The sequence below is a fragment of the Lepisosteus oculatus genome, chromosome 6, assembly GCF_040954835.1.
Source record: "Lepisosteus oculatus isolate fLepOcu1 chromosome 6, fLepOcu1.hap2, whole genome shotgun sequence".
Lineage (NCBI taxonomy): Eukaryota > Metazoa > Chordata > Actinopteri > Semionotiformes > Lepisosteidae > Lepisosteus > Lepisosteus oculatus.
In genome coordinates, this window is record NC_090701.1 from 9,406,711 (window position 1) to 9,434,605 (window position 27,895).

A 27,895-nucleotide genomic window follows, 5' to 3' on the forward strand; every position below is an offset into this window, starting at 1 on the left:
TAAAAATATGGTATGAGAAGCTGTCAAAATGTTCTCTCTCCCATAGCATTGTGATTGAATGAGAGCTAATTGATAAAACTGGCCTGCATGCAGTCTATATATCTGTAATTAGATACTATATACAAAATAAACCAGCATCAGAAGGAGAAAAGAAAGTGTTATTGTCGAGGTTTCTGCACCCCTGTCTCTTTTCTAAACACAGACTGAGAGTGTATAAATCCCCTCCAGCTTAACAAGGAAAGTGTTGCCAATATCTGCCTGAGGTACCTTTAGAGGACTTTACATGTGGCATAAATCACAAAGTCATGCATTCTCTTAAGACTGCTTCTAGCTGTAAAACAGAGTTGCATTTTACAAGTAAACATCTTCTTTCATCATAAATTGTTTTGTTTAAATATTTCAATAAAGACACTTATCTCGTTATAATTTGGATTGAATATCTGAAATAACAACTTTCTGTTAATGTAGAGACACCTGAACTGCTCATATTATTTTTACCAAGCAATAAAGTAAAACATTGGTGGTAGTTGCTTGTGCTATATTACTACTACAAATTCGACTGGCTAATGCCTTTATCCAAAGTGACTTATATTTGCATCCATTTATAGAGTGGGTATTTTGCTAGAGCAATTCAACTAAAGTACGTTGCTCAGAGCACAACAGTAGTGCCTCACCTTGGATTGGAATACACAGCCTTCTAGTTATAGGTCCAGAAGCGTAACCACTGCTTCACACTGCTGTAGTAATAATTACGGAGTCATTTTATAATTATTATTACATGCAGTTGTATTGTTTACTCATTATGAGTAACACAGAAAAGACCAACACATACAAAAAAGGCAATCAGACAATAATGTAAAAGCGGTGATGACTACTAACAATGGGACAGACGTCTAGAGGGTGTTTGTAATAGGAAATAATAATCATGATGACAGCAACATACTGTAGTGTTCTTTGATGGTTTTTGCAGTGGCTGGGCAGCATCATGTGCCGTATGTGTGTTTTCCTTTCTTCCATCCCCTTATACACACAGCTCAAATGCAAGCCAGGTGGGCTGAGCCCATCCTTTAACTTAATCTGAAAGATGTATATTTCAGATTCCTGCAGCAGTGATGGTGCCTCCTCAGCATTGCTGCAGGATGCTGAAGGCATGGTGCTGCCAGAGTTTTTTTTCCTCCCCTAATTGCTTAATGTCTAGTCTCTGTAATAAACAGCCTCTTAAAGGGTATGTTCATGGCTCACAGTTAGCCAGCATATTCACTGCCTGCAGAGATTTCTTTGTTTAATGTCATTCCCATTGGACACGACAATTACACCACCAGTTTGATTAAAATAGGGCTGCTGGTGTCTGCATATTGTCTTGTTATTTTATTTTTATCAAACTGCCCATGTACGTATATGTGTTTCAATATATATACTGTATATGGTGTTTTCTGCAACAAATAATTATATATTTGTCTGAGACAAAAATATAAAATGTATATAACAATCATACATCACTGAATTTTTACATTAAGAATTTGTTTTTTTCATCTTGTGCCTTTTCTTTCACTTGCTGCTGCTTAGAGTTAACTTGTTAAAAATATCGGTTTTGCAAATCATTTTCATATTTTAAGTCTTTTTTTTCTCATTTTGAAATTTAACCTTTTCAACCCTGGAATCAAAGGACCAAGTTAATAACATTACAGACAAACAGTATTTGCGGTTTTCTAAAACCTGCAACTATTGCTACATGGAACACAATACCTAGCAAAAGTGACCAAATCTAAAATGTGTGCTTTGTTTTAGTTTTTTTTTCCCATGGAGTAACTAAACATCCATTAAATCACAAAATATGCTGGAGGGTGAGGCGATAGTAATTAAAGTTGATCTGAATATTTGAGTGTAAGAATATTGTGTCCATTTGTATATTAAAATCTACTAAAAAGAGAAATCTGTAGTTTATTTTTGCAGAACAGACCTTTTCACTGTTGTTGTTTTTTTGCAGTGGCTTAGCTGACTATAACATACTGTATTTGGCAAAGTGAAATGAAGCCCACACGTTGCTGTTCATCAGTCTACCGAGCCCTGCTGGCGGTGAAACAGTGACCGAGGGGGTCTTTCGTGTTAACAAGAAACAAACTGTGTTCAGAAAAAAATAAGGATTTAGAAGAAAATCATTCTTGCAGCCTTCTGTGATGAAAAAGAAATATACTGTAACTGTCTAAGGTCGCACTTCGGTCCATGGAGACCAATTAGCAACCATAAGTTCAGTCTGTGTACCAACCAAATGGGATTGTGACTTGAACAAAATGTTTGCATAAGTTAAAAGGTTGTATGTTGCATCACTCACTTAGAAACAGTTAACGCTGGGATGGACAGATCATTTCCCCAATATAGCTGTTTAATGCACTGTTCAAGCGGCATATAACTAAAACCTGTGAAAAACTGAAAAACAAGACCCCTTTTGAATTTCTTTTGCATCTTTCAATAAAGTACCTTTAATAGCTTGTCGACATCATATTTGCAAGAAACAGTTTCTTTTACATAATAATTATGCAATTAAAACTGCTATTAGCAGCACACTAGCAAATTCTGACAGTCTGCGTTGCTGGAGTATTAGCTGCAGCTGTAAACAGCTGTTGGTGCTCTGTTGATTCTTGTAATCCATTTGAAAACTTGTTATTTAGAAGTGCTAAGCACAACCTAAGTATTGTTTTCCCCCAGTCGATAGATTTTTGTTTTTTGCTTTTCAGGGGAAATTCCTGTGTGAAAGTAAATGTTTGCTTTTGTCTACTTTTGTCGAAAGCTCAGGGAACAACAGCTATGCAGGTACACCAACACAGAAATATATTGACATTGTAGCTTTGCTCCCAACCATCAGCTTATTGTTGACCTAAGAATCAGTCAGGTTTCAAACATGCTGTTTTGCCTCCCATGGGTGTCACTGGGATTTTGCTGTATAACAATTATTATGGATGTACTCCGAGTTTAACATTTTTTTTAATGTGGCTTCAGGTGGTAAAATGTCAGAGTTGGTTTGTAAAATGATTATGGTACCCTGTGAGTTGTATGTTTTACAAGAAATGCAGTTCAGAGCTGTCTGAAGTATTTAAATACAGTAGTTCTCTTAAAGGGGAACTGCAACACTAATTTTTGTATTCTGGGTTAGAAAGAATCAGCAATGATAAGTGCATTTCAAACCACAATGAAAATAAAATGTACACAATAACATGTAAAACGTCTAATTTACATCACAAAATAGACAACATTTCCTAGTATGTGCACACATTGTTTATGATTCAGAATGAGGCAACAAAACTTCTGGTGATGTGTGTGGCTCTAAGACATTGTAAACACATAGGCTGGTGAATACATTTTTTTAATTCAATTGAAATCTTTCGATCTTACTTGTTAACTCTGCATGCAGATCATGTTGGAACATTTCTGTGGTGAAATGTCTGCTGCACAACCTGTACTTATTTGCTCGTACATCACATTACATTAGTCATTACAGTGACTAGTGAGCAGGAAGGGACGCTCACATCACAGTTCCGTTAGATGTCCTTTCTTTTGATTGGAATTAAATAGAATAGGAGCATGAGCGTGCAAACCTTTTGTGGCAAGCAAAGAGATAAAACATATTCAATATATATTGGCTTGTTTGTTGACAAAACTTAAATTTTATTTTGGACTTGCTGTCTCCAATGTTCCATTTACAGGAAAATTATCTTGATTCATGTAAGAGCTCTATTTGATTACTCATCAGATTATCGTAAGTGTCAGAGAGATCTTCTATCCCATGTTCGATGAGTTATAAAAGTCTTCTCATCCTCCTGTAGCTCATTTAGGTGTCTAGTATATACTGTGTGAATATGACACAGGGACACTAGCTTTGCTTCAATGATGTAGTTTCAAAGTCAGTCCATTGATCATATTGTATATACAGTACATATTAACTTCATCCAACTTTGGGTCTTTTTGCTCTGTTTACTTCACTCGCTTACTCATTATGCAAAGGTTGTCATGCACATTGTTTTAAGATAGCTGGATTTTTGTAACGTATTCCCTTCTTGTTTCATATTTAGTTACAGAGCAGACAGTACACTGTAGAAATTTGTTTTTAAAATATAACACGTCTTGATGTTATAGGTAATGCCCTAAATATGGTTTAACTTTTTTTTTGTAAGGACAAAAAATTGAAAATTATATAGACTTGTATAGATAAGATCAACTGTAGGCATACAGTTTTGTTGTGTAAGGTTGCGCATTTGTTGGAAAAAAAGCACACATACAGTTAAAAAATACCTTTCATTATAGAACTAAATTTGCTACAGCAGCTTTCTCTTCAAATGTACTCTTTCTGCTGCTGCAGAATGGGAAACCATCAGTGGGAAATGAAAAGCCATCAATGCACACAAGTACTATAAACTGTATAAGATTAGAAACATTTATAACATTAAAAACATGCTTCATTTACTGCTCATGGAATTAAAATAAATACAACTTTAAATCTAGTGTCTATTTAGTCTGTGCAGGAAATGTGCTTGCTTTACGATATCTACTTCTTTGTTGCTCAACATAGTTGTGGCTCTTACATGGCACATTAAGTCCAAAGCAGAAGAAATATTATGATACATCATGTCGTTTAAAACACTCCCTATGGCAGAATTGCTTTTGTATTTAAATGTCAGAGTACAATTCAAACCCATCAATCCATCTGATCCTCCTTTCTAACCCGAAAGGTTTATTATATATCTTGAAGGGAACTTTAGTTGCTGCTAGGCTGAAATGACTTTCATTGCAGAGACGTTTGGTCAGTAATGCAGACTGATGAACATCAATGAAAAGCACGAACATATCAAAAGTGTTACTTCTAGATACAGGCATTGAGGAGCAATTTTAGTTAATGTCTCAAGGGAACTTGCCTGATTCTGTGTGCAATAATCTCTTTTGTTTGAATTAACAGTAGGTAGAGTTATAGTTCCTAAAGTTGCATGTTCTCACTCTTAAATATTAAGCAATATTAAGCAAAATATCTGACAATGATTCTGTCTAGTAGGAGATACTGTAGTTTACTAGCAATTGTGTGGTGCTTTAAAGAGAAAATCCAGTGGATATCCTGGTTTAAGTAGTTCTATAGCCCACTGCCACTGGTCAAAGTAGGGGTAATAGATTGCCTGTTATAACTTGTTAGATGAGTATGTTTATTCACTATGTTCACTGTTATAGGTACTGCCAGCAGGCAATTATTGCATGCGATAGATTCTTAATCCCATTTTTGCCATGTATTGAATCTATAATTTACCACATCTTGCACACAAGTTCTTTATTTGATTGTTTCATTTAGCATTAGCTTGTGTATTTAAAAAATGGTCCTTACTGTATCTGATAGTCAATCGAGAAGATCTCTTCATCAAAGATGAAGATCAAGGATTGGTAGAGATGCTTCTGAGGAGAGAATGTAGTTTAGTGATTGTAAGACTATCAGAAGATAGAGGCAGGGAGTGGAGGCTGCTGTTATTGTCCTTGTAGATATCAAAGGAAGATGCACTGGGAGACCAGCCTGGCACACTAATGCATGTGTCCCTCCCTGCAGAGTCAGCCCAGCATATTCTTTTTCTGAGCTCAAAGTTCTCTTTCAGAGAACCGTGGTGGTTCCATGAAGAAATTGAATCCTTTTAACTTTAGAGACAGCCAACAGAAAATCCCGTAGGACATGCTGTTATACTGTATGCGAACACGTTTTCAACACCATACCTTTGAATTTTTTACACACATAGTTTGTGTGTTTATATTTCATAATGTAAATTTCTAAAGGTGCAAGGTGTGTGGTTATTTTTTTCTCTCTTCTGTTCTTCTATTTGTATGTTGCCAATTTCAAGCTGTACTTTTTAATGTATCTAATGGTCAGGGGTTGTTGTCTTTATTAAAATTAAGAAATATAAGCCTTAAATGTTTCCCATTGAACCAGCTGTTCATGTTTATGGAAATGATGAACCCCTGCCAAAATTGGTAGTCTTGGGTAAAATAGAGCTGCACTTCTAATTGAATACAGATTTACAAATTGCATAAGGGTAGGCAAATATTGTCTTTATTAATAAACCTCTTCTGTACCTCATGATAAACGTGGCCTCCAAGAAGCAACACCCTTCCCAAAGTGTAATCATCTCATACTTTGGCCACCAGGGCATCCAGTTCAGTATAGTAGTCTGTAAAATAAATGTTTGATATGTGCTCGATTGCACATATGTTTAATGTTAAATTTAAATACACCCTAAACTAAAGTATAGATTAGTTAAATATTTAATACCTATATGTTACAGTATGGTGATAATGATGTTATGGTACGGTATATAACCTTGTAAAGATTTTGCATGGCAAAGCATAGTAAATGCAAACTGGAAACTTTGGGACAGTGATTTTCAGAAAGCAATGAATAAAACTGGCGATAGTCTCCTGTGCAGCACCAAATCAAACCTTACTTAAGAGTGGTGTCCCAAAGCTGGAGCTATTAAACAAATCTGAACTACTTTCCAGCCTCATTATTGCTGTGCAGTATCCTGGGTGTATGATTTGCTCCGCTGTAACTTTTCTCCCTTTTTGTAAGTGTCTATCTGGTCTCTTTTCTTTGCTTGATGAAAAGACTGTAAAACATTGCAGCAGCATGTTATATGACTTGACAAGTCGCTTTATGTATTCAGTACCTTTCTTGTGTCTATGGCTTTATATAGGCCAACAACTTGACTGAAATATTTCAGTGCCTTCTGTTAATACACTTTTCCATGAGTGACAAAACCATAAATTTCAAATTAGATTCTTGAAGACTAACTGACAGTTTTACACATGTATACAATATCATGGGGAAAATGAGCTGAAATGAAATAGAAAAAATATAAAATATTGAGGGCGAGAGGGATGGGGCCTTCCATCATTGGAGCATATAAATACGTAACAGTAAGAAAAAATGTTAAAAATGGATGGAAACTGTCATTTTCATATGGATGTCATTCTGTCATTCTCTTTTAGTTATATATTCAGCCTGTGTTTGTTTGTTTAGCAGAGTTACTACTCTACTTTTTGTTCTTCAGTTTCTTTAAAACTCACTGGCTTTTTGGAATGTTAGAAACGTCACTGCGGTCAAAGCTAGGACTCATATCATGCTCCATTAAATGAAAGAATCTGTCAATCTGGACACAGCCTGCTTTTCTTCAAAAACATGTCCAGTCATACTTTTTCATTAGTCTTTAGCCAGAAGATTTTCCCCTGTTCCTCAGACAGATGTTTCTGGTTCTGACTGATACTTTTCCTGAATGGATACAGTCACTGAATGATTACATGATTACATAGAATGTCCGATAATGACTTTTAAACTAGCTTTTTCTGCTTTTCAACCCATTGACACTTGGGCCCATTCAATTGTAGATTTTCTAATGACATATTGATCAGCTGATAAAAAAAAGCAAGTGGAGTATTTGTCTTATATATGTTTCTCTGGTCATCAAGGCAACTGGAATAAAATAATGTTGTCAAATAAGTCCTCCATGCAAGTTCGGTTGAAAGGGGAGAGCTTTTTTTTTTTTTTTAAAGCCATGAACTGGTATTACAGTTACATGGTTACAGTGCAGGTAAACTCTGTCTAAACCAATAGCTGTATAGACAGTTGACAGATTGCAAAAAGATCCATTGACCAATAATACATTGTAATTTTTTTGCAAACTCCAACTCTATCCATTCATTTGCAAAAACTACTTGCTGTGTCTAATACAGGGTTATAGTGAACCAGAGCCTAACCCAACAGACAGTGGCTGCAAGGAAGGGTATATCCTAGATTGGATGCCACAATTTAGATATGCCAATTGCTATAGACAGGATGTCATTGGAAATGTGGGAGGAAACCCTCACAACCAGAAGGAGAATATGCTGCAGACTCCACACAGAATGCACTGCAGCTCTTCCATGCCCATTGTTGTCCGTTGTCAGCAAATTGCTCCGTGTCCCATTATGTTTTTTTCCTCTTCAAGACTATTTTTATGAATTGTTAAGACGTGCATGTTAATTTATTCATGTCTGTCACAAGGACATGCTGGTGCTGTGATTATTGTTCCCATAGCACAGACAGACCCAAAACTGCGACGTGCTAGAGGTGACCGGCACAGATTATGCACAGCTGTTCACGCTTTAAATACACTTAAATATGTGACTGAGAGTGGTCAAAAAGCGGCTCTGATCACACAATCTTAAGTATGACTCGGTGTCCTTGGCATCCTGTCTTCTGCTGTTTATGTTGTGAAGTTTTCTGCAGGGAATAAATAATGTAGTTAAAATTTAAAAATGTATGACATTTTTTCAGATGTGTTCATTCTTAGAAACTGTGTAACATTTGCTGTTTCTCTTTGGGGAAGGATATTTTGGTGATGGAGAGATAGTTATAGATGATTCCTGTGATCAGAGTTTACAGATTGTCGGATTCACTGTCTGGTGTTAGCAAGTCAGAAGAGCAAATATGAAAACACAAGGAATTTAATTTGCACGTTTATAATAGTCAGCTCCACAAGAGTACCTTTCTGTCTGTGCAAGTTGAAGATTGTAGTAGAAGTGACTTAAATCTGTGTTAGTGCAAGAGTCATATTTAAAGGGCTGTTATTTAGCTAACTGTTTTTTAGAACAGTTCCCTACATAATACCTATTATATGTATGCCAATATTGTGACACTTCTGTGGTCAGTCACAGGGATCTTTAAATAGGTGGGTTTCAGGAAACAGACTCACAGAGATAGTCATTAAGTTAAAACTGTGCTGTTTTATAAACACGGGGAGTTTAAAATTTCCAAACAACAAAAACAAAAAAAGATAAAACCTTAGCTCTTCTTTAAGCTCTGACTACAGATCTTCTCCAGCCACCCACTCTATAAATAGCCGGTTAGCTTAGCTGCTTACTGGCATCAAAACCCCTCTTGTGAAACCAGAAACTCACACTAAGATGTCTACAGGCCTGTTGGTCAGTCGCTTCCTCGCTCAGTTCTTCGTATTGAAGGCTCTGCTCTCTTCCTATAGAGCAGAGACTAGAGGTTGCTGGGCCCTAGATGCCTCTGCTTCCTGGTTTTTAACCATCACCAGACCAGTTATCTTTCTCCAGTTTATCTAGTGAGTGATGGCAGCAGATCATTTTCCCAACAGAATGTGAAGAACTACAATCTTGCCTTGTGTGTATATACAGTAATTTTATCCATTGTTTTACTTGTTTATTTCTTTGGTGTTTTTCCACTGTGTATTTAAGCGCTTTATTGAATCAATGATTTAGCAATTAAGCAGTTTTGCCAAGAGATAGCTTGTTCTGAAAGACCTTTCAGCTAAAGAAACAATTTAAACATCATTTTCAAATGTCAGCCTTGCTCCTTTTTGTTTCAAGGATCTCTCATGATGAGCCTTATGTTAGACTGTGTTAATTAAAATGTCTGTCACAGTTCTGAAAGTCCTGGTAATTGCTACTGTTCCATTTTCACTACAAATTGGGTCTTCTGGGAGCTAAATCTGTCTGTTTCCCTTTGTCTTATGTTATTGATGCATTTGCAATATGCTCATCAATAAACAATCTTTAAAAGTCTCTACAGATTTAAATATCAAGCCTACATACATTGTAGATCAGATGAAAATAAAACCTGCTATGAAGACCTTGTGAAAACGTCTTAGGGTTTATTTTGAAAAAACAAACAAATGCAAGAATAAATGTACAGTAAGTTCTTTGATTTAGTCTAATGCACGGGCTCCAAAGTTAGATGTTGTAATGACAAGGTCTCTTCAAGAATTACATCACAAACTTCCAATCAGTTCAACCTCACTGAGTTTGAACATATACATAGGTAAGTGCATAAAGCAAAGGAAATACTGTACCAAGAAACTATTCAAGATCTTGCACTTTGTCTACCAGAGATTGTACATGCTTGAGACTGTAAATACAGTCTTTATTAATGAAGGAACAGGCTTTTATCTGTGAAAATGAACAGTGAGTGGTAAAATCAAGTGATAGTTCAGGCAGGGTACTCACTTTCAACCCATTAAAGATAATTTCTGAACACTTAAAAACAAATTTGTTATGCATTATAGTACAGCTTATTACACACAGTTCCACCTCCTTTATTAATCTCGTTTAGCTCTATCCAGCATGATTTACCTTGGCCACCTGTTTTGTGGATTTGCCTGAGTGGCAGTTACATTGGCATCCCGGGGTTTACTAATGGGCAAGCTGGACCTTGACAAGCTATTTGGAGGACCAGAGGTCCCATGAAGCATTAGGCCAAAAGCCAAAAAGTGCAAAGTAGCATTGCAATGGGAATGAATGGCATATAACACAGTAATGTTCTACAGTATGTCTGCACTTTTATATACAGCATAACCTAATGTATAAGTCCTTCTGAACACATGGAGGCATCTTTTAGTTCTCTGTTTTCGTATTGTAGGTTTATCCCATACTACTTTTGTTTTCTTAATAGTTATTTTTTTCAGGTGTCTTGATACATTAGTTTAAAAACATTTTAAGTCTAACAATTATACAAGTATATGTGTGTCATTTATATGGTCTCTTCTGACAGATCTGGAAAAATACTATGATTGATATGATGAGACAAACAAGTAAAGGATAGTAGGTATATAGAAAGTAATGTATTTTATTACATAAGCTGAAAGTTGTGATGTAAATACAAAACAAGCTGATGCCATAGAAAGCATATTAAAATAGCCTTTAATTCTCCACAAATCACTTACTTCTGTAATCAGTTGGATTTTAATTAATAAATAAAAAACACTTTGCAGTTATAGCACATATATTTACATTTACATGGTTGGCAAGTACTGTACAAGGCAAGTGTTAAATGTTGGTATTTCTTGAAATAAACTGAATACTGTACTGTATATACGTGAATATATATATATATTTATTACCCCATGGTCAGCTGTAACTTTCACAGTAGGCATGATCCAGGAGTAATATCAAATTTAGAAACAGTTTGAAATAACTCACAAATTACGTACAAGGGTAATTAACATAAAGGATGTAAAAGTTAAAAAGCTAGAAATGAGAGGAGGTCATCTTATATAGATGTGAGCAAACAATTGATTTATAGTTGAAAGATTGTTTCTGCAAAACAACATATAAACTGAGCCAGCAAGTATTTTGTTCTTCTTTAAATACATTTGTAAGTTTACACTTCTTCAAAATATATCTTTTGAATGCAGAAATTCAGGCTATTTAAGACAGAAAAAACTTGGTATTATAGCAAGATTAATCATTGAGAAGTACAAACAGAGTCAATGACCCTAACTGGATCTGGGTAAAGCAATACAATAATTTTAAATAGTGTATAACAGCTCTAAACATTAATCATGTGTTAGAGAATAAAAGTAACCTGAAATTTCAAATGATATGTGAGTTTGGACCACAAAAGAAGTATGTATCCTTACATAGCCCTTAAGGACATATTTTGTTTTTGATGAAAAATAATTCATTGTAGACCTCTGTGAAGCATCCAAAGGAACATTCAAGAAAAGGTTTACATTTTTACCTTAAAACAAATATTAAGATTGATCTCATCTCTTAAATTCATGTTTGCGTTGATACATTTCTTTTTTAAGAGAACAAAGTTGTGCGAGTGGGCAAGATTAAAAAATGTTTCAAATGTTGTAACTTTTAATAATGTTTTAATTATATGATTTCATTTCTTCTCAGACAAAGACAATAAAGTCCTGCTGGGGAAAAAAGAAGAGGGTGGATCATTTAAGCCTGATATTTTAGGTAAGAAAGACTATTTCCTAAAAAGCTGTCCAAAGCATTTTTATATATTTGTAATTGTTTTGCAAGTCTCTGTCTTGTCTTGCTTTGATTTTCTTTCATAGACCGGGGTCTGTAGTCACAAGGCACACACTGTATTGCTAAGTTTATAGTATTGATTTTTTTACAGCAATTCTGTGAATAAGATTTTCTAGTTCATATTTGGATTAGTGTTTTTACAGCCTTGAGAACACATAAAAATTGTTCTGAATCTGGTAATGCTCAAAGAATGCCTGAAGGTAAAGAAGTGTTTTACTGGTTTCTAGCACGCAATAATTGTGAAAAGGAAAATTCTTTTGACCCACAAGACAGACAAGGACATATGGTTACATTGTAATCTGGGATTTACCTTTTATGATCAACCAAATGGAATAGAAAGCCAATTTAGAACAGATGAATACTAAGTCTTTTTGTGACTATCTTTGTTACACGTGAGGGTTAATGTTTGATGTTACATGTTGAATATTAAATACTTGGGAATCAGTAGCTCATATCTGAAAATTCCATTACAGTGTCTGTGGATATATTGGTGCTTTTTGTATAGTAAAGAAGACTTGCTTTGATATGGGCTACAGTTTATGCTAAATTGTGTGAATAGAAAACAAAAGGTAACCATTAGTGTTGGATAACTCCACCCTCATTGTATATGGTGTTTAATGCTAACAGTTGTCCCTGTGTAGTCAGCTAAAGCACAGCTGAAGACCAGTTTGTTTACCACAGTCCTGGGTGGTCCCTCTAGACTGCTACAGATTGGCATACGCTCTCTTCCAGAATTGTTGATTATTCTCCTGTGTCAACATAATTGATCCACTTGCAGATTTGTATTAGATTTTTTTTTCCTGTACTCTGCAAGATGTACAGCTACAAGTGCCAGGCTCTCTTTTTATGTTTAACAATGATCAGCATTCAGGTGAGGTAAAATGTAGAGGGTTTTTTTTGGGCCTCGGTCTTCAGATAATATTCATGAAGCTCCAGTTCTTTTAGAGACGCATCTAGTATTTGGGCTTTCTCCAGGACATACGGTACAGTATGTGTCTGGTTTTCCAGGAATTATAGCATTCTATATATCCTTTCTAAAGCAGTGACATTACATCCTGCAGGAAGCAAGGGCTCTTTATAGATTTTTGAGAAACATTTGACAAAAGTTGATATTAAGTTTTGCATTTTTATATATTTGTAATTGTTTTGCAAGTTTTATATGTAATATACGTAGTTTACATCATTCTATTGAGATCCATAGATAGGATTAGAGAAAGTGTTTCTTAGGCTTTTGTACTTTGATCACAGTTTAATGTTGCCAAACCTACTGTATACTGGAGAATCTCAAAAACTAGTTCTGTAGGTTTACTCTTAGGTTATATTTCATATGTCAATATACAGTATGGTGCTCATTTAATATGTTACTGTTCATTGTACTATTTTTTACTTTTTCAGAAGAGGAATAACATTTATAGTAAATATTTTCTGTACCTTCTATGGGAGCTTGTTAGCTAAATAATTAAATGTCATAAAACTTTGATAAGGGCTAATGTTGGAGTACGTTTTGTACTATTTAATTACCTCAAGGATCTCAGACACTAAAATAAAGAGATACAGTAAATGTTTTTAAATACTGCATTCTGAATAGAAATTATATTCTGATTTAGGTCTTAATAATTAGAGAAAATAAACACTTAGGACATTAAGAGACTGGATTGCTAATGGAAAAGTAGCTGTTGCATTATGTAAACGATCAGAAAACAGAAAGGCTGAGGTCATTCAATGCCCTGTTCCATTTATCATCAAGTGGACAGCTGTCGAAATCCATCCTGGTGACATGATGGGGTGGCAGGTCATGAGAGACCTGGTGAAAATCATGACCTGTGGAAACAAGATGCCCGAGGCAGGATCTGATAATGCAACATACTATAGTAATATTGCATGGTCTAGATCAGGGGTCAGCAAACTTTTTAGGGCAAGGGCCACTAAAAAAGTTTTACTAACCTTGCTGGGCCATCTGAGAGAAATCCGATTAACCCACCGACTGGAATAGGTCGCTTTTCTCTGGGTACATCTCCTCTGCGAGCTCTTGCATACACTGCTAAATAAAGCCACAACATTTTCTTCTCTTGAACAGTTTTTTTGCTGTCCCTGAAGCAACTTTTTCAACTGTTCTAATTTTTCCCTCCGTCCATCTCTGGTGTATTCCGAAAACGTAGCCTGATGTTTGTCTCATAATGCCTTTTTAATGTTCTATTCTTTAATCATGGTGATGGTTTCTTGACAGATAAGACACATTACCTTTTCTTTCCAAGGGACAAAAAGTACTCTTCTGACCATTTGTCGTTGAATTTTCTACGATCTTTCTCTTTTTCGACATGGCAGGAATAACTTACAGTTAACCTGTTGTCATTTATAACTTTAAGAACCGTTTGAAATCATTACCTGCTTTCAAACAAGACAGGATACCCTAGACTTCATTTGCGTGACTGAGCCAATCACAGTAGGCAACAAAAATACAATTGATTTTTTGGTAAAAGACGTCTGAAAAGTAAAAGTCTAAAAGTAAAATGCATCGTGCAATAGATGTGGTTCTGCAATTGACCATTAGTGCTGAGAGAGCAGCAAAGCTAACAAATAGAGGCCACTGGCGGAAAAGTTTCAATATCTGTTGCAAAAAGTAACTCTCAAGATTTCAACTGTAGCGAGCTGCAGGCCACTCAGAAAAGGTTAGCGGGCTGGATTTGGCCCATAGGCCAAAAACGTTTAAAAAGTTTTTAACTAAGTGTCTTCACTCTGTCATACAGAACATAAAACTAAAAAAAACAAACAATTGTGACTCCAGCTGGAAAACCCCAAATCCCAAATGTTGATCCAAATGGCGAGTATTAATATTTTATATATTTAAAATTAAGAATTTCAAAACCCACTGTTGAGATGCTAATCAAGATTGGAGAGTTCTTCAACTTCTGCTTTTATAATTATAAAACTGTCTTTTTTATAAGAAACCTTTAATCCTTGGCCAAAATGTAGGACTAATGCAGATATAAACTATTCACACAAAAATAATATGTGGATTACTTACCAAAAATTAATGATCTATTTTTGTATTTTATCAATAATAGTAGAGCACTTAAATATCCATAATTATACTGAGCTTGGGAAAAAAAGGCACTTATAAAAGCAGGAGATTCGCAAAGCGAAATGGTCCTCTTTTTTGGAATACTTGCACTGAGTTGTTATTGAAAAGGCATAGCTAGTTAATTCATGATACCAGCAAGCAACTCCATTATGGTGATTAACATTTACCACCATCAGGAGGTCTGCAATAGTCACTCAGCTAGAAGCAGCTGTGGCCAAGACTAGAAGTGACACACGCTGTATAACTGAAACACAGGCTTAGCACTAGGCTGCAGATGCTATTTTGTGGGATTTAACTCATTCCCCATGGATCTATTCACAGGTCTCTAAGCCATAGGTGCTAAATGTCAACCTAGCTGGCTAAAGCATGGCAAGTAGTGCCACATTCTTATCTCACAAGAAATATATCGTTATATAAGCAGCATAAGGATGTTCATTTCTTGCTGGAATTTTGGAATGCCATTGTGTCAAGATAATGTGTAAGTGATTGATGGTAAGCTGACAGGTGAAGTTCTGCAATGATTAAAGACTCCTTCCCAGACCAAGATACTTTTACTTCCCCCCATCAATTGGTTTTGGTGTATACAATAATTCACGTGGTGCAAATCTGCAGAAAAAAAACACTTGCTGATGTCCTTCAGAGTGATCCACACCAAACTTTGATTCAATGCCAAACGTGGACTCGGCTCAATCACCTCGACCAACTCACAACACTCGCCTCCTGGTGCTCACAACACCTCCTTCTGGTCTGGTGCGTTGGTGAACATTGGAGAGCACTGAGCCCCTGTGTGGTCATCTGATAACTGTTTCGACATCTGCTCTCAAAATAATTGCTGAGGGATGACTTGTCACAATTATGATGCAGTGGAAACAGGACAGTGAAAACGATCAAGGAGATAAGCCATGATCTGGGAGTCCATGAATGACTGTTTGACTGTCTTTCTTAGCTAGACATTGATCACTGTGAACACACCATTTTAAACAAAACCTGTGTCAATTTTAAATATTGATACAGAAAACACAATGCAAACTCTGGTGTGACACCAGAAGTCCAATATGATCCAAAAGATATCTAGGAAATCTTAACTTAGGAGAAAAAATAGGTAAATGATACTTTCATAACAATTGCTTGAGTTAAATAAGCTCTCGCTTCATGTCATTTGCTTCACCTCCTGCTTCTCATTTGAATTGCAGAGACTGGTGACCAAGGAGTGTATACAGGAGTGTCTGTTCCCTGTTCTGAGAACTACGCAGGTTTCTGCATCCATGGGAAGTGTGAAATTAAATATAACATGGCCTCTTGTCGGTAAGAACTGTTCTTTACTTGCTTATTTGTTATTAACTACATCGTTTCTGTCACATACTCCATCAGCACCATAGCCAAGAGTAGTGCCATAGTCACAATCCAGGGATTCCACACCAGCAAGATTGATACAAACAGCCAGGTTATGAAGATCATAATACGCAGGTATAGAATTGTTAATTCTTTGTATTTAAAACAAGCTTATTGGAAATTAAAATGCAAGTTTGAGGTGTTTGTCTCAGTTAAACTCTTACTCTCATGTTTTTATAAGATAATGTGATTTCTCTTGAACATGTCTTGTCGGCAGCACAGTGCTGTTAACCTCCTTTACAGGGCAACGAGCTTACACAAGTGAGTTTGAATATGAGCTCTGCTTTTTGGATGCAAGATTGAAAGTGGGTGTACTGATTTGTTTCTGACAAATAAATTACCTTAATTATATTTCCTTGTATTATGAAGCTAAGTAATTTGCATTTGAAAGAAAGTAACATTCCAGTATAAGTGAATATGTGTGTTACAAGGGTTCTCATTACTTAGTGAAAATGTGTGGAAATGTTATTGCTTTCAGAATAGAAAAAAAAATTAAATATAGTCTACCAAGTTGTGGGTCTGACTTGTTAATTTGTGCTCCTCTGTCCCCTCATTTGTGTTCTCCAAGGGGTGGTTTGGTTAATACCATGATGTGAAATGGAGACATTTAATGAACTTTAATTAAAAAAAATCTGTACATATAATATACAAAAAAATATATAGAAGTTTTGTACAAGGAAAAACAACTCTTTTAATGAAGAAATGATCTAGAGTAAATTGTCAGACTAATTTGTATTATTTTAATTACCTGCATATTGCCATGACAGAAATACTTCCCATCCTTTGCAAAATGTCTTCACTTTAATTCATTTTTAAATTTCAATTTCATAATTTCATTTATATACAACTTTCCAATACTGAAGTACATTGGAGGATCCAATTCCTTGCTTCACTTCTGTGAAGTTTTCTTTGACTGGGGCAATGTTATGAATAAGTACTCCTTTATCTAAAACAATGTTAATATCCCCTTTATCTAGAAATCGTTTCCTGCCAAGTCTGGAACCTTGAGGTCATGCATCCTATTGATGTTATTATACCTGTATATCAAAGGCTGGCTTGGGTAAAGAAAAGGCATTTTCAAAAAAGCCAATAATTTTGTTTTTCAGGGATGGGCGCGCAGACTATTTTTTAATAATTAAATTCCACCTTCTCAACTAATTTGCTTAAGTATGACTCACATTAAATAATGTGTCATTTAGCTCATTTGTCTCCTATTAATGATTGTTGCTTTTACAGACTATAATGCAGTGTTGAAAATTGTTAAGACAGAATTTGTTTCACAAGCGGTTTAGTTGAATACTGAGGAGGGGGTACAGTCAATCTTTCAAGTACTATACACAAGAAGGAGTGTTTGTCATCCTCTTGTTGTTTCAGATTGTGAAAATGTTTTTTAGCTGTTTTCAAGTATTTGTACACAAAAAAAATCATACAAATAAATGAGGCTCTTGTTTATATGTGTTTTGAAGTTTTAACACATTTGGTGAAATTAAACCATTTCCTTTTCTAGAATGGCGCACATTCTTGATGGCAGGTGTCACCTCCTGAAATATTAGGGAGGTTTGTAAGAGATGTTCTTGTAATGAGCGCTTCACGACTCTTCCAGGTGCGAGTCTGGATACAAAGGCCCACAGTGTGATGAAACCCAGGACTTCAACATCCTATATGTGGTCCCCAGTGGACAGAAGCTTCACTACGTTCTGATTGCGGCCATCATTGGAGCTGTGCAGATAGCTATCATAGTTGCTGTAGTGATGTGCATCACAAGGTAATTATTGCTGTGTAGAGGGCAAGCCTACTGCCTAGAATCTGTGTGTTTGTCTGGAGGTTGGGCCTATCTTTCTAAGAGCATAAACGGAATTTTTGCTCTACAGTTTGGCAGAGGTGAAGTACCATTTCTTTTCATTTCAGACAAAGCACTGAAATGTCAAATTGTACTCATAATTTTGAATTAGAAAATACTATGTATTACAGAAAGTCAAGAGTAAGAGCAAGTGAGTAATTCCCTTTTTATGTTCTTGCACTGTTGATCCTATTTCAGTGATTGTTTGGTACTGTGGAGGTGGAGTTTACTGTTTTTTGCTTTTGCATTTTAATGTTTTGCATCTTGTTTAAAATGCAACTCCAGCTCTGTCTTAAAAGAATATTACATATTTCATGTGTGCCATCACTTGTTGGTACCAAACTGATGGAAAGGGTAGCTTATCCAATTGAAATGAAGTCAGAGTTTATTCCATTGTGCATTTATGGATACAAGCCACTTATTTCTTTGTTCTAAAAATATAATTGATACTTGAGTTTTAGCTTGATTCTTGCTTTTATATTTATTTATTCAAATATTTACAACTACACTGTCCATGCTAAGTACAACATCAGAAGGGGAAATAAAGACAGAACAATACTTCTCTTCTTTATTAGAGCTGGTAAACGAAATTGATTTAACACTATGGATGCAGCCTACCCTCAAAGACAAGCTGCTTGTGTTTGAAGAAGGGTAAACAAATCACAGTCTAATGCTATTAATACCCAGGGAACAGGTTTTGAACCGACATTTCGGGGCTACTAGAAATCTATATTGTGTGGATAATTTAAATGCCTCTATTCTGTATATATTAGAGAGAATTAGAACTAGAGCTATCTTGCAGTGCTGCTGAGAAGGTGATTGTGATTAATGTTCAGTTTTGTATCTATGTTGAATTAGCTTTGTGACCGGCATTTTTTTTCCCCTTGATGTCATTTTATAGTGTCTCTGTGATTCGGTCCATTTCACTGTAATTATGTGCTTACAGCTCCAGTAGTCCACAAAAAAGAGGAAGAATACTGTAGAGAAAAAACTGTCACATTTGAAATTTTAATAAGTTCTTGCCTTTTTCTTAACCCAGGAACTTTCCATTCATCAAAGCAATACCGTAATTATATTTTTACTACCCTGATAGTTATTTTGATATATTTCTGTATATCATTATTTATCATTCTGTGTATCGGATATAAACAATGTCAGTTTAAAAAATCAGAATCAGAAAGTAAATCTTTGCAGTTTCTTGTAATATCAGGGAAGATGGTAATGCCAATAAGAAAAAAGAAGTTGCAGTTATTTTGTTTTACTCATAGAGTTTCCTGAAATGTTCATATTTGTTTCTGAATGGTGTTGAAATGCAGGTTGTTGATATACAATACATCCCTCCTCATATCCTAGTTGAGTTCTCTATTTATAAATGCTTACACTAATAATATGGTGCTAAATCTTCATTTTAACCAGATAAGTCAATTAAACTGGTAAACACCCATTTATATAACTCAGCACTGTAGGTGCTGGAGCTATAGGAGCACCATGTTCAATGGTACTTCAGTGCCCAAGAGTTGAACTTTCTAATTAAAAAGCCAGAGTCCTAACCTCCAGTCCACAAAACTATGTCATTTTAAATTTTTTGCTACCTAGCACTTGCACTTGTATAACGCTTAATCTTTTTAAATGTCGTAGGCAATATTAACACCTTAACATATTATTTATAATCTTGTGGCAATGCTTGAATGTTTGCACAGATCTCACTTTTACAGAGACACTACACCAATCCATCATCTAGTACATCACCTACTAATATACTACAGCAAATCATACACAACCATAGGTGACCTTTCCCTACTTGATCTATAGAAGACAGCATAGGAAGGTAAAAAGTCATGTCATGTATTTTTGGTGTGGGGTGTCATTTCATTATTTCTCTTAACATTTTCGGTTCTAAAGAACAAATAATAATCTGTGATTCTTAGTGCAGTATCACTTGTCAGGTGAACTGTGCTAGTCTTTTTATATATCTAAAATGCCCTTTTTAGTGTTATTTTCTTCACAAAGATTACAGTGCTTTTTTGTAATGTTATATACTGTCTGTGGCAGGTTAATGTCTAGTGCTTGTCTCACAGCCAAATCAGTCACACTGCTTAGAAGTTATTTGTACTCTTTTTTCCAATTAAGTATTAACGGTCTCCATGGTTACTAAGTGCTCATATACAGTACTAGACGCAGTGAACAATCAGAAGGATACTAAGAATTTCAAGACGAATGTTATTCCTTTTTTCACTTTTTGTTTCTCTTGCAGGAAATGCCCCAAAAACAATCGGGGACGCAGGCAAAAGCAAAATCTGGGACATTTTACGTCAGACACATCTTCTAGAATGGTGTAGTTTGCTGTTTTTGATACCTTTTCTTACCATGTGGAAGACTTTCTTCAGTTATGGTTTGTTGTTTTCCTTTTTTAGTTTTGCTTTTTTTGAGGCAAAAAAGAAGAATGAAGATATTTATTTCAGGGGCCTTATTTTTTTTTTCGTTTCTTGAACATTTGAAACTTCTGCCGTTGGCAGCAAGTAACATTTTTAACAGCTACAGACTGAAAGAAACCGTCCAAAAAAGTATTCTGTTCTTTTCTTCTATGTTACTTTTTCTTCTTTTTTTTTCTCGTTGCGTTTTGAAGGTGGTAGCTTAGGCCTACCTAACTTGAATCCCATGGTAATGTAATAGACTTCTGCTTCACTCATGGAATGTGCTATTTATTGGGAACACTCAACAACTTCACCAGATTTTATTTGCAAAAGACGTGCAGCTGAACACCAAAATGCAGTTTTAATGAACAAGGCATGAGCCAGCAAGGTGAAGATGTTTACAGTTTGTCTTTATTATGAAATACAATAAATAGAACACACTGTGTTTGACTAGTTAATAATTTAAATGTTTTTTGGAAATACGTAGCTTTTTATGTTTTTATGTTATAATTATGATTTCTTTAATTCTAGACACTGCATATCGCATGACTTGTGAAACTGTGTTCTGTGGAGTAGTTTTAACCTAATGAAATGCTGTATGTTTCAGGCATTTTTGTCACTTACATCTGAGCACTACCATTTTGAAATTCCAGCACTGTATCGATATTCGAATAGGCCTTAGTGTACAACTAGCAACCCTTGAAATGTGACTGGTAGTGCTTGTTGATGTGAGGAATATGAAAGCAAGGGGTGTGTCTTTAGAAAACATTACAATACTCATCAAATCAAAAAAGAATCCCCTGCTTTTACGAACAAGGTCTTAAGTGATGGAGTTTTGGAGTTTGTTTCAGAACTCTCAGAGTAAGATGTTAATGTGTGGCAAAGAAGGTGTTAATCCATGTTTTGTATTATTGATGCAAGGCAGGGGAAAAAGAGTGGAAGTGATGACTTTATAATGCTTACTTCAAGAAGTAACTGTCAGAAAGAAGCCAAGTGGAAGTTTCCAGTTTCTGACACTGCATAGGAGCGTTTGAGGGGAAAAGATTACCCTGCCGTAGAACTGTCACAGCCACCTGGCTGAGCAGACAGAAAGGGGTAATACCTGACATATAATGAACACTGTTTGATCCAGAATTAAAGGGTCTTTGTCTGATTTCATCTGATGTAGTTCTTTGAAAGTAGTCTTCTACTTGTTATTAACCATCCAGAGGTGACTTAAAAATGTGAGTAGAATGTGTTTGTTTGACATGTCATTAAGAATTCTGCATGTAGGACTTTATAGTCAGCTTTTTTGTCCAAAATAATAAAAAATAAAAAAGAAAGATGCTTTTTTAATGTATGTCATGTATTTGTGAATTGCTTATTTCTGTTAATGCTGTTCTTTTTACATTATTGAGCACTTTATATACACCATTTAGGGGAAGGAAGATATTGACATGGGTCACTCAAAAACTCCTGCCCATTTCTTTAATTTGGCTTTTTATGTTGCATTTTTTATATCTCTTCAAGCATTAGTATTACTATGTTTTACATAAGTATGTAAAACATAGTAATACTATGGCCTAAAACAGAGGGTCTCAAATGCAGATAATGCTTGTATGACAGACCCACTGTTGAAACTTCTTGATGAATTAGTGAAGATGGGAGGTTTGGACATAAAGACCCCGTGAAGTGTTTTGTATCCTTGATTTCTGGAGTCACAGCTGTTCGGTCATCGACCAACTCTGAAACTGTCTCACTCACGTTTATTGATAATGCGCAAGTAGAAGGAACCCTGTCCCCACACATTCACCAGAACATTTGTATAGTTGTTCAAGCAACACTGTTGTAAACAAAACTATTTCATTATTAGACGAATTCAGAACTTTTATCGTGGCATTGCTCTGTTGGGCTGTGGAAACATTTAGTGGTCCAGCAAATAAAGTGACACACATATATCTTAGTAAGTGGTAATTCTAGTCTAGTGAATGAACTGATTTAAAATACTGGGCAAGACAGGCCAATGCTTTGCTCTACAATTTCAGGAATAATTGGGGACACAAAGACACAGGCTATTCTATAGTACAGGCGAAACTCCTTCACAGATTATTGTTTCCCTGTGGTGGATGCTGGTAGAACAGAAATGGTACACAGCTCTGTTGACGACTTGGCAAAATTGTGTTTTTTTACCAAGAATCAAAAACGGTTTAATATTCCCGTTAGATCGTATGCAGATTCTGAAATGAAGGTGAGAGAGTATTTCAGAGAACAGATGCATAACAGATGATGTATACTGATTTAACCTGATGTGCAGTATAAATACTGTACATTGAAAATTGTCATGATGGATAGGTTTTTATTTTCCTTAGGTTCCAGTAGTGGGGTCCTCTGAAATTATAGGTGATGCTGAAATAAGTAAGAGTAAGACATGGAATTGACTGAATTCTTTTCTGTTCCCTGTTAGCTTCGTGGAAGATATGTTGAAAATTTTCCTAGACGTTTCTCCGCGCTAAAAACACCAGAAGGGAGCCACGTTTTATGTAACCTCAGGAGATCATAATAAGTGTGTGCTGGTAATGAATTCAAGTACTCATCATTAAAGTCTACTGCTATGCTTAGTTAAACTCTAAAAGAAAATAAATTTACCTAATGTCAGGAAGCCACTTCTTGGTAACCTGTAACCTTTCTCTGGAAGAATAGATGAGGTTATTATACTGATACACTGATATGGATACAAAAGAAAAAATAGAAAACCCTGATTACAAAAGTGATTGACATTTGCTTTTCAACAGTAATTCATCAGGTCCAATATTTCATTATATAGTAGTATTAAGTATACGTAGTATTCAGTATACGTAGTAAAAGTATCACTTTTTTACTATTTAATCACAATTGAAATACATGGTAATCCATATGGATTCATTGAATTCAAGGTCCAGTAGTTGGGTTTCAGGTACTGTAACTTCCCTTCTCCTTTTGATGAGTAATCTGAAGGTAAGTCTACCCTCATGAACCCCAAAACAATTGTTAATTATAAAATTTGTCATACAGTATCTTCATTTTTTTCTTATTTTGCAAATGGACAATTCTGTTAAGCAGTACTTCTGCAATAAGACTTTCCATATTGCACCTGAAAAATGCTAATATAACATTAAATGTGGCAGTATCATAATGGACTACTATGGGTATTACTGTAATTGGGAATAATTCAAAATAAGGGAGTCTGCATTTTAATTAATACCTTACTGATTTCAGGTCTTGCTTCAAATAACTCCTTCTCTTTGTTCTGAATTTGTTGTGTAAGAATTTTGTTTTCAGTGCAGTTGGAAAAATATAATGATTAAAAGAAATTGCAGTACTTTACTTCAAATTAGTTATTAATTAAATGTTTCATTAATGTCTTAAATGTGGATAAAAGGACATATAGTTAATTAAAGGCCACAATGAGGATGCTTAAGATAATTACTAGTTTGCAAAAGTTTTCCCCTGAGAGCCATTTTAAAAATAAGTCTGAAATTTGTTAGAGACTATTTTAAAAGACAGCATTTTTTAAAGAGCTTTATGCTATACACTACAGATGTCATTGAAAAAAGAAACTACTCCTGTTAACTGTTGTTATATGCACTATACTGTGTGCCTCAAGAATCTGTTACTAATTATTTCCATGCAAACAGATTACCATATTCAAAAAATGGCATTTAGTGAACTCTATCTTCAGATCAATTTTTACTCTGGTTTTCCCCCACATTTCAACAACCTCCTGGGTAGACCAATTGCTTTCTCCAAACACGTGTCTACAGTTTGTGCCTGTCCTGCAATGGACCGGCATCCTGTCCCAGCTTTTGCTTCATGTTTATGCAATAGGCTCTGTGTTGCTGCAGACCACATGTACTACGAATAAACAGCAGGCATTAAGCACAGTAATGTTTGAGGTATCTTTGCCACCTTACAACACAAAGCACCTCATGCCACCTACAGTAACTGCCCTTTTCTTAAAAAGTTTCATTCCACAGATAAACAGCACTCCCCTGATAGTCAATAATCAAACACATCCAATTAACAGCAAGGAAAGGTATTTAAAGACACCTACTGACTGTTTTGGACTTGCCTTCTCTTCTACAGCTTACACAGATGTCTCTGACTCTGTCCAATCAGGAACGGCAGCAGACTGATATGTCTCCCACTCAGTCTGTTGGTCACATGTAGACATTTTGAGGGCTGATTAGAGGCAGAGCTGCTTTAAAGGATGGGGCCTAAAGGCCAGACTAGGCAATGGAATCAAATACACAATGAATTTTTTATTCACTAGAAATGAGGTCTCTTGACAGAACTGAACGTTAAAAACAACTCCCCAATCACCCCTAACTGTAACTCCCAAATTGCTCAGAGCCAAAAGAGAGCATTGCTCATGATTTAGACATAAACAAGAAACTGGTCATTTGAAACTGCCAAAATCCAAACACTGAGGAAATGCCAATGCCTTCAAAAAAAATAAGTTTAAAAATGAAATAATAAGGTTCATTTAGTATTATTTAGGGCACCTGATGTAAATGAGAAAAGCTTGCCCTCTGCTGTGTAATTATAGAAAAGGCCAGAGGGCCTGTAGCACAGCTGCTGGCTTAAATTTGGGAGATTCTCCAGCCCCTCAGGGAAATGCATGCCACTCGTTGCCGTAGGATCAGTTTGCCTGTGTCGCTAGGTGACAGGACTCTACAGATCCTGACCTTTTCATATTCTAAAAAAAAACTACCAGGGCCTATGGAAGACTGGGCTGCATGCACCCCCCAACGTTATTTTCACTGATCGTTGAAATGAGAACTGCATGTTTTACCTTTCACACTGTTTCCACCACACCACTAGTTTTGGAGCACCTCGTTATAGCTCACAAAAGAATAACGAGAGCAATAAATAATTGTACTGCACAAGAATAAGAAAGGGTGGGACTCGACTTCACTGCTGTTTCAAATTTCTCATGACAAAGGTCCTCACAGCTGCTGAAATTGAAAATATAACAGAACAAAGTCATTCTCCAAGCCTCCAAACCAGTAATGTTGCACATAAAAATATTTTTTTAAATAATTAATGTATTGCATATAATTTAAATGTTTATTTAAAAAAATGTTTCAGAACATTTTAGACAATTCTTTTTCGGATGATTAGAAATAAATGCAATGATAAGAAAATAAATGCAGTGTCTTGCAAAAATATTGATTTTCTTCCAAAAAATGTCCCAATATGCTGAAATACAAAATGATGAATGCACATTTTTAATGTGAACATTAAAACGTGAGTACTCAAACATATCACTGGGATGGGTGAAAACCTACATGTCAGCACAAACTGCAAAGAAAAATCAGAGCTAAAAAATGTTGATGCCCCCTATGCTATGCTTGACCTAAATTAGTTCTGATGCATAAAATATTACTTTGAAAAGTCACAATTGATGAAACACAATGTTCAGAGACTAATGTATTTTCAGGAAATGTGTCTTCCAACTCTTTTACGTGCCAGCGCTTTGAAGGAGACCTAGAAAACCAGCAGACACACAGGGCCTCCCAAGACACAGACTCCTGCTTCAGAGCAGTGTTGCGCAGTGCTGGCCCTGGAGTGCCTGTGTGACTTCTGTTTTCTGTTACAAACAACTTCTGAAGCCTACTGACCCTTTAACTCAATCACTTGCTTTTAGGAATCAATCCTTAAACAGAAAGTGGAGGTTGGGAAATAGCTTTATGCCTGTGTCTAATGCTACAGCAGGTTTCAGGACGTGCTCCAGTTAGAATTAGTCTACTGTGTCAGTGTAGAATTTAACAACTTGTCTATACATATATAACATATTTCTAATCTGAGTGACACAGTCTGTGTAAATACATCACTGATACCCAGTCGCTTGTTTAGAAAGCTATGAGAAAGCAAAAATTTTAACTCAATGATACCCCAGTGAGAGTCTTAGAGGGTCAGGGTGAGCCCCAATTTAGCAAGCAAGGGTCTAAGGCAGAATTACACTCTAGGCGGTACAGGGCCCAAACATACGATAAGATAAGATCACTTTATTTGCTATATACAATTTCTTGTATTAGAAATTTGTCTTTTCACATCCTCTAGCTTGCTCTCCGTGAGACACACAGACAGAGAGAGAAGCTTGGGATCATAGCGCAGGGTCAGCTATTTATACGGTGCCCCTGGAGCAGTTGGGGTTAAGGGCCTTGCTCAGGGGCCCAATGGAGTAGGATTGCTCTGCTGGCCGCAGGCTGCAAACAAGCAACCTCCCAGCCACAGGCACAGGTCCTTAGCCACAGAGCCACCGCATACAGCAGTCAATTTAGAGATACTAATTAACCCGGATACCTGTACATCATTGAAATGTGGAATAAAATCAGATTACCTAAAGAAAACCCACATAGACGAAGATAGAATATGTAAACTCCACACATACAGAACTAGAAATGAACCTGATAGGTTTAATGTAACAGTCAATACTTATATTCATGAGACCTCCTAAAACAGCACTGCCTAACAGGAAAATATCTTTGAAACAATTAAGGTGAGAAATATACTGTATACACAAAAATATGTTAGGCTTCATCTTTCTTTTTAAAACAATTACATTGACAAGAAAAAGGTACTGTATAAAGAATATTATTTTAAAAATATGAAAAATCTTTAAGCTTCAATATTGATGTAAGAACCTGGCCTTCATTCTTTTCCTTAGAGAATTATTTAATTGCTTTCCAATTCATAAAAATTATTAATCTAACAGAAATATTTTTACTACCTAAAAACTTAGATATTCCAGGTTAGGTTTTCTAAAATTGCTGCTGACTTTAATCTTACAGGAACAGGAGTAGATATCAGGGACTCATTGGTGAGGTAAGCAACAAAAGGACAAAGAGCAGAGAGCAGAGAAGCTAGTTTTGAGTAGGGAGATAGGAAAAAGATCTTCCAGGACACAGGTAGTAGGTTTTATTTTAGAAGCCACTGCAATAAAATGAGGTGCTATGAGTGTTATGCAATAAATATTTTTATAGGCGGGGTCTCCATTTAGTAATCCTTGATATATAAAAGCAATACAGGTGTGAGAATGGAGAGATGATAGAGGATCCAAACATACATAGATATATATATATGTGTGTGTGCATGATATATATGCAGTATGTATAACTGCACTGTATTGCATATATACATATATATAAATAGTGAGATACGTGAAATATGAATGAATCAACAGGGTGAAAAGGGTGTGTGTGAAGGGGGATTTCCATTATCCCAGTATTGCATCTTCCAAAAATGTAAAAGTGTCACCTTACAGAAAAAGTATTTATAACTGTGGAGTGCAAAAGGGTGTCT

At 35.7% G+C, this 27,895-nt stretch overlaps 1 protein-coding gene across 3 annotated transcripts in view; it reads left to right on the plus strand.

The window, feature by feature from the left end:
• tmeff1a (transmembrane protein with EGF-like and two follistatin-like domains 1a) overlaps positions 1-21,911 on the plus strand; it is an 87,885-nt gene extending 65,974 nt beyond the window's left edge. For all 3 annotated transcript variants that reach the window (XM_006634535.3, XM_015354948.2, XM_069190945.1), the window contains 4 exons: positions 11,704-11,769; positions 16,120-16,231; positions 17,922-18,083; positions 20,413-21,911. In XM_006634535.3, the coding sequence (XP_006634598.1) occupies positions 11,704-11,769; positions 16,120-16,231; positions 17,922-18,083; positions 20,413-20,497 (425 nt within the window). In that variant the 3' untranslated portion in view covers positions 20,498-21,911. The remainder of the gene's footprint in view (positions 1-11,703; positions 11,770-16,119; positions 16,232-17,921; positions 18,084-20,412) is intronic.
• Positions 21,912-27,895: the final 5,984 nt, after the last annotated feature.